General features: G+C 34.6%; 1 protein-coding gene across 1 annotated transcript; it reads left to right on the top strand.

The window, feature by feature from the left end:
- The first annotated feature begins 6,928 nt into the window (after positions 1-6,928).
- On the top strand, positions 6,929-7,396 carry LOC146955400 (uncharacterized). Its single transcript, XM_085748370.1, has one exon. It carries the CDS (start codon positions 6,929-6,931, stop codon positions 7,394-7,396), a length of 468 nt encoding a protein of 155 aa, XP_085604496.1.
- The last annotated feature ends 1,312 nt before the right edge of the window (positions 7,397-8,708 follow it).

The following is an 8,708-nucleotide window of genomic DNA, read 5'->3' as shown; positions in this document are numbered from 1 at the left end:
ATTAATGTAACATTAGGAGATCATATTTATCTTTGATGCTTAATATTTATCTATAGGGACAGAATTAATTGACAGCCAAGTGTCAAAATAGATTTTGCATCAAATCTTGTCCCTTCATTTACTTGATCCGATGGCTTTCAATAATTCAATTAAATGTTCATGTGATCTTTCTTTTATTTTCATTTTCCTCTCTGGTTAATTTGGAAGTATAGAAAAAAAAAAAATTCAATAATATTGATTTTGATCCGCTGCTTATTTCACGTAAGGTCTCTATGCTTGGAAAGAGTGGTGGAGCCTAGAATTGTTTTTATAGGGAGCTATATTTTTAGGATATAGATATGTTGTGTTGCAATAAATTATGACTAAAGTTATAGATTAAGTGGTTAATTTCATTGTATTTCGTTGCCCTTGCTACGGTTCAATATTTGCATTTTTTGAACTCTGGACACCCCACTTCTCCACATTTAAAAATGTATGAGCTCAAGCTATTAGGTTATTTGACAAAAAAAAAAATACTAGTGAAATGAACTTAGCAATAGTCGAACACTGGATCAAAAAAATACAAAAAATACTAGTGAAATGAACTTAGCAATAGTCGAACCATTTAAAAATGTATGAGCTCTAGCCATTAGGTTATTTGACAAAAAAAAAATACTAGTGAAATGAACTTAGCAATAGTCGAACACTGGATCAAAAAAATACAAAAAATACTAGTGAAATGAACTTAGCAATATAATACTAGTGAAATGAACTTAGCAATAGTCGAACACTGGATCAAAAAAATACAAAAAATACTAGTGAAATGAACTTAGCAATAGTCGAACACTGGATCAAAAGCTCGGAGGTGAGGCACTTGACCACTATGCTAGATTGTCAACAGATTGTTTATAATGCAAGCGATATTATATATAACATAACATTTGGCTGAAAATGTCGATTTGGCTAAAAATGTCGATATATACTAATTAAAATTCAACTTTTTGAGACTTTGGGGAGGCTATGGCCCTCCCATGTCCCCTTAGCTTCGCCATTGCTTGGGGAGGAATTTAACTTTGCAAACCTGCCCCTTAAAGGCCCTCAGGTGTGTGTTATTCCAAAATGGAAGCCTCCGCCAATTGGTTCAATCAAGAAAAATGTTGATGTAGAAACATGACTTATCCGTTCATTCTCTTTGTCCTTGAAGTTCTTTGTTTGTTTTTACACGTGGTCAAAAGAAGACAAACTGTACCATCAGATTTTGATAGAGACTGCTACAAAAGAAGACAAATTTGACGTGCAGTCTGGGTCCCTCAAGATCTTCTAATTCTGGAGGTTTTCCAAGTCTGATGGAGATCTTCTGAGTTTGATGATTCATTAGAGTCTGATGAGAGTCTTCAGCTTCTGAGTACAATCCTTTCTTCTGATCCAAGGTGTTGACTTCAGGTTGACCTTTCTTCAGATTTTCTACCATAGTCTTTCAGTTTCTCTTGTGCGTCTGATGCTCTTATACATGTTCAGACCTTTTTAAATTTTAATCTATGATCCTGCACACTTGAACATATATTAGCATATCCAATTGTTATTTAATACATTGTTATCATCAAAACGATAGAGGAATTTGTACAAATCAATTTTGTTCCAACAATGACTAGTCTTGCCTTATATCTTTCTACTGAACCACCCTAGTTGTGTTTTACTGTAAACACTCATTTTCAACCCACGGTGGTTATCTTTCCAACTGGTAAAGTTATAACATTGCAAGTATTATTCTTCTAAAATGATATCATCTCCTCAAACCCAACTTCCTATCACTTTGGAACATTTAGAGCTTTATGTATATTCTTTGGAATTTCTACACTACCTTATCATGGTTCCTTTTTTCATAAACTACTCCTTTCCAAGTTCCTTTACCTTATTCAAACTCTCTTTCTGTTTCCTTACAAGGATGTTCATTGTTAGAATTTTGGTTTATTGCCCTTGATTTTGTGACATTCTCACTCTTTAAAGTAGGTCCACTTACATTATCTGGGACATTTTCTTTAGGTGCAAACGGCCCACAACTATTTGTTAAAATCGTATTTTCTGAAAGAATTAAATTCTATGAAAAGAATATAAGATGAATCTTCATGTGATTTCCCCCCTTAAGATGGCAAGGTGGAAATCGGCTGAAATAGAGGCAATTGGAAAGAAGTTTTAGAAAGTTTTGAGAGAAGTATTATAGTTTAAAACACGAGAGGCATACGATTTATTAAATGTGTAGCGGTTAAAACAGCCTCATCCCACAAGTATTTTGGAAATTTAGTAGAAAAAAGTAAGGCTCTAGTCACTTCATGAAGGTGCTTAATTTTCCTCTCAGCAATTCCATTATGTTGGGGTTATTTAATGTAACACCCTTAAACCCCGAATGCAATAAAACATGCAATTAAATCAATTATTCAAAAGAGTTTAAGATGGCACGCCAACATTTTCTCAAAACATGCATAAATACAATTTTCATATAACTTGTAGTGGAAAATCATCTTACATAAATATCTCAACAACATGAAATCATCCTGAATAGTCTCAGCAAATAAATTCAACAACGGATACATGACATAAAAACAAAAGTCCCGTCACTCCTAAATCAGAGCCTAACTAGACTCCAAGCAAAGATAACAAGGTAGCTCCTAGATAGTCACGTACTCACAAGTAAAAAGAACTCAATCATGCACACCATCTACATCATTCATAAAAATGGGTAGGCGGTCAACCAAACGACCACTGGGGGTTAGATAATATTCCACATAATATAATATAATTAAAGAAAAACATTCAAGGATTTCAATCATTATATATAGATATACATGCTCAATATCCCAGAATACTAACATCATGTAAATATTATTGTTGTTTTTGGTAAACAAATACAGACTGGTTTTGATTATAACAAGAAGGACCAAACCAGAGATCCTAGGACATGTTGTGCATTCTGTTGTTGTGCGTTCGTCGAGTTCGTAGGTTGTTTAACGAACGGGAAGAGACCGTGTGGCGTCTTTCGACAGGTTTTAAAAGCGATAAAGGTGCATTAAATTTAAATTGCAGAGACTTAAAAAAAAGAAAAAAATACAAATGCAAGTGCATTAAAAATAAAGGTGGTTCGACAAATCCTTTACATACATTCTTTATGACTCTTTTCTCTCGCGCCGGTACTTCGAGTATTTTAGAATTCTGTATAGGTGATTTGCGACCTGTTTTCCATATGGAAAACTACTATTTATACATAGAAAATAAGTGGAAAGAAACTAATCCCACAATCAACACTCCTTCCATGTAGACAACCGTTTGTCTCCCACGTTCTCCCTTGAGGAAACCGTTTCTCTTTTGAAATTCGCATCTTCCCGCTTCAAAGGCAGTTGCTTGACTTCGACGGGTTCGCCTCTTGCTCCATATCTTGTCGAACTTGAATGCTTTGAGACTTTTTACGCTAATTCCAACATCTCGTCGAAACTCCTTTGATCGAAGAAAAGACTTCGATTCTTGCAAGAGTAAAAGTCAAATAATGTTGACCACATTAAATGAGGCTGGTGAAAATACCAGCTAACACATACTTGATTAAGTAATTATTATCTTAATCAAGTCTTCCAACAATGAATCATCACATCAGCAATATTATCTCAAGTGTGCTATCATAACCAAACAACATGTACAAGCACACCACTTCACGTAGTCACAACAATTCACCAATTACGTAATTCATATAATTAACCAAGTCACATAATCAAGTATCTCACGTTTCACGTAACTATGTGCAGGTAATTCTCTAGACACGACTTTATATGCATGTGGTACCAATTGGATGTTGGAGGTAATTTTACCGATTGACCCCTTTACATATTCTCCACATATAGGACTTATGAATGCATTGATGTCAAGTATTGACTCGATAATGCACAACATCAAATTACTCTACATATTCTCCACATTTTCACCAAATTGCATTATCAAACAATACATCCACACATAAAAAATTATTAAACAATTGGTCATATCTACATATTCATCATCAAGTATTCATCTCTACATATTCATCATTAACAATCATCAAACAATTATCACCACACAAAATAACATCGTCTCATAAAACACAATTAACATAATAGACGAACAATCAACCACAACATTATAACCAACATATTATACACCCATCCATCCTTGATTCATTCTTATTTCATCATATTATCATGAATATAAAACCATTTGTAAATTATCCATTCATAAATCCTCATTTCGCCAAAGTTCGTCTATTTTCACAAAAATCGTCTATTTTCAAATATCACAACAAAAGTAAGCTAGCATACTCTTACAGATCAACAAATCATTCCTATATGTCACCTAACATCACAATAGTTCAAGCATTGCATCACCGTTTCACAAAGTCCGTCTATTTCTCAAAATTTACAAAGTTCGTCTATTTTGACATTTTTCCCAAAAATCAAGTTTTATGTTCATACCAATCCTACTTAGTTATAAGTTAAAAAAAAAAAAAAATCCTACTTAGTTATTCCAAGTCCATTATTACATAAAACAAGTAGTAACTTCATTATTTCGTTTCGACAAAAGCCAAGTTTAGGAAAATCTAAGTCTATGTTAAAGTTCGTCTCAAATTGATAAAACCATTTCAAATTCAAGTAAACTATGTTCCAGCATTTATATTCATCAAAAGAACAAATTCTTATCATTAGAAAATCACATAGGAACTATACACGCCATCCCCCAAGCACCCAAAAATTGAAACAACAAGATTGTTGTTCCTGTTTAGGTGCCTAGCGTGATGTGAGTCAGGGCCAGGCACTGGCTCTCTGTAACTGGGCGCCTAGAGCTCCAGTGCAAGCGCCAACGCTGCGAAAAGGGCCTTTTGGTGTGTTTTGGCCTCGGATTTTCATCAAAAATGCCCCAAAATTGCTTATTTAGATTCCACTTTCACCTAAAACAATTATTGTCATTTTCCAAGGCTCAAACACATCAAATAAGCTCTTTTCACAACCCTAAAAAATAGTCTATACAACAATTCAATAAGTTATCACTTGTTTCATTAATAATTCCCACAACAACGACTTAATTCACCCAAACATAACAACTTAACCAAACATCACATTTACCACAATAAATTTCATGGTTTCTCAACACAAACATATACTCAACAACATTTATAGCACATAGGTCATGAATTCAACATTAATCAACATCAAAATCATCACGAAAAGGCATTCTACCAATGAAAAACAGGCACTTTCGAAATTCAAGAGGGGAGCTTTGAATAGATGGAAAAGTCAACAACTATTGTGGAGTGGAATAAACACGTCGGGATGGTCGTGAAAATTGATTTTGCTGCAAGCAGCATTATTGTTGATATAAATTATTCTTTTAGGTTTTGAGTAGACATACATCCTAATTAATACTGTTTATTGTTTCTCTTCAACCTGCATATGGTTCTGGAATTCTTATAAAATTATATATATACAAGAGCGTTTAGATTAGAGCCATTAAAACGGGCTATTTCGGGCCGGGCCAAAAAGACCCGGAAGATAAACGGGCTCACAAATATTTGTCCAAGCCCGGCCCTTTGCGGGCTACTGGCTTTCGGGCCAGCCCGGTTACTTAAAGCTTTTAATTTAAAAAAAAAATATTACACTAAAAGATACCTACCGACAACTCAATTAGCAATTTACCACTATTTTTTTATAAAATATCTCACTATTTTTTTATTAAGTTACTGCTGCTGCATCAAATTGGAATTCCACCTTATTTATATCTTATTTCATTTCCATATTTCCTTAGTTTTATCTATTTCCATGTGTTTTTGTGCGCTTCTGTGATCAGCTAGATCTGAGGCAATGTACTCAAGCAGTTTTAATTTGTCATAGCAAAGACCTGCTTAATATGTATTTTCCTTTTTGTTTTGTCATGTACCTATGTACTGTGATAGAAATTTTGTGTATTAATTTCTCATCTGTATGAGTAGTTATGATATATGCTGGCTCATGTCCTAGTGCTATTCTATATTCAAATGTTTATGTTATGCCTTTTTCGCTGCATCCCATTTGCTAACTGCCTCTATGATCATGTTAATTGTAGATAAATGTGTCTTGTGGTAACTATTTTTGTTCCTGCAAAGCATTTTTTGGTTAATATCATTATACTTTAAATGTACTCAATTGAATTATGACAACATCTTCATGGTGGGCTATAGAAAATTATAATGTCAAAAAATAATTATAAATTAAACGGGCTACCAGTGGCCTGGTTGAGCTAGCCCGTGACGGGATTGGGCCTCAACGGGCTCGGGCTAAAAAGACCCGGTTTTAAACGGGCCCAAATTTTTGTGTCCAAGCCCTACATTTTTTTCGGGCTTTTGCAGGCAGACGTGACCCGTTTTGACAGCTCTACGTGGGTCTTTTTCAGCTTAACTAAGATTTCGAGTTCGAATTCAGCCTTGGACATGTATCAACATTAAATCACTTAGAGAGTTTGTCATCCATTTTAGTTCTATAAAGTTTAATGGATTAGTGTCTGCAATTTATGAAAAAAAATATAATAACATAATTTTTGCTAGAGAGAGTTTGTCCCATTTTGGTTCTATAAAGTTTAATGGATTAGTGTCCGCAACTTACGAAAAAAATATAATAAAATAATTTTTGCTTTTAAAATTTCATGTTTTGTTTATATAATATATAACTGTTTAAATGAATTAAAGTTGTAACATGCATACTGTGTTTTAGAAACTTACAAGATTCTCATAAAAGAAAAAAAGAAACTTACAAAGATTAATATTTTTGATTTTGGTTAGTGTTTTTCAGTAACGAGTTAATGCGAGTGTTTGTTGTATGAAACTATAAATATAGCTTTTCCCTTGAGCAGTCATCACCAAAGCATTTAGATAATATTTGTCACAAAAAAATCTCTACAAGACATGGCTGCATTCCACACTCTTTGCCTCATGTTGGTATTTATAACTAGTTTTCTTTTGTTAGTCCAAACTGGGCTTTCTGATGATGTTACCGATCCACCAATTGGATCTCCTACTGAATATATTTATGCAGAAGGGCCATCGTCTTCGTATGAGAAGTATTTGACTAATTGTGCAACAAAGCTATACCCAATTTGCGGTGAGGAGATACTTTCTACTATATTTTTTGGTAATACAACTTATAGCAATGTATGTTGTTTAAATCTTGTGAATGATGTGGGAAAACGCTGTCATGATGGCCTGGTGAAATATTTTCTGTCATCTCCAAAATTCAAGAAAAACATAATTTCAATTTGGGAAAGGAGTGATCAAGTTTGGAATGATTGTGCATCTAGGGCACAAGATAATACTCCAGTAGAAGTAGAAGCTGAACCTCCAGTAGAAGCAGCTGAAGCTCCATATAATGTTTAAATTAATTTAACGTTAGGAGATCATATTTATCTATAGGGACAGAATTAATTGGCAGCAAAGTGTCAAAATGGATTGTGACATTAAATCCTGTCCCTTCATTTTACTTAATCAGAAGACTTCTCAATAATTCAATTAAATGTTTATGTGATCTTTATATATGCTTCCAACAAATTTAGATCTCTACTGCCCTTTATGTCTCTATCTATTTCATCATTTTCCTATCTGATCCTCATCTTTTCGGTTGAAGTTATGTTGTAATACGTACATGATCAAATTCCTGCTTCCTACGAAGGATGCTAATACATTTTAACTAAGGTTATGTTTATAACTTAAAAAAATCCATTTTCCTCTCTGTGGCTAATTTGGTAGTATAGAAATAAAAAAAAATTCAATAATGTTGATTTTGATCCGCTGCTTATTTCACATAAGGTCTCTCACTAGAAATCTAGTTGGTTCAAATTTTCATTCCCTAGAAAACCTTGTTCAGCTAGCTCAACCAAACCCCTCTCACTGACATGACCTAACCTCAAATGCCACAGTTTAGTTATGTCTAAAGTGTCTACACTAGCAACCGATGCATGAGCTATAACAGTGGAACCTTCTAAAATATATAAATCATGTATTTTAGACCCTTTAGCTATATAACTAATGCACCATGAGAAATTCTCATCATACCACGTTCAATTCTAGTACAATATCCTAGACCATCAGACATGCTTATAGATATTTGTTGTGAAAGTGACTCAAAATTGGAGTTTGGAGGCCAAAATTGATGTTTGCTGAAAGTACAAATCGGGGCCCGAATGAAGATAAAGCTATACTCTTGTTGTGTGCTCTACCGAAATCTTATGAATCGTTCAAAGATACCATGCTCTATGGCAAAGAAGGCACTGTTACCTTGGAAGAAGTTCAAGCGGCTTTGACAACCAAGGAGTTGACCAAGTCCAAGGGCTTGAGAGTTCATGAAAACGGTGAAGGCCTAAGTGTCTCAAGAGGGAATGGTGGAGGTAGAGGTAACCGGAGAAAGAGTGGTAAGAAGTCAAAGTCTGAATGCTTTAACTGTCACAAGATGGGTCACTTCATGAAGGATTGTCCGGAGATTAATGGTAACTCCGCACAAATTGTCACTGAGGGTTATGAGGATGCAGGTGCTCTGATGGTGTGGTGTTGTTTGGAGGATGAAGATGATGTTGGTCACCTTGGGATTGATGCCTAGTGGAGCGGTGTTCGTCTGGAGAGACGTTAAACACTCAACATCAGCCTGGAGAGACGGTGGTAAGAATACTCATGATTAGTCTGGAGAGGCGGAGGC

The sequence above is a fragment of the Medicago sativa genome, chromosome 1 (genome assembly GCF_051527215.1).
Source record: "Medicago sativa cultivar Bolivia chromosome 1, Bolivia_mono, whole genome shotgun sequence".
In the NCBI taxonomy this organism is placed as follows: domain Eukaryota; kingdom Viridiplantae; phylum Streptophyta; class Magnoliopsida; order Fabales; family Fabaceae; genus Medicago; species Medicago sativa.
The sequence above is the reverse complement of the archived record's forward strand: the minus strand, read 5'-3'. Positions and strand labels throughout refer to the sequence as shown.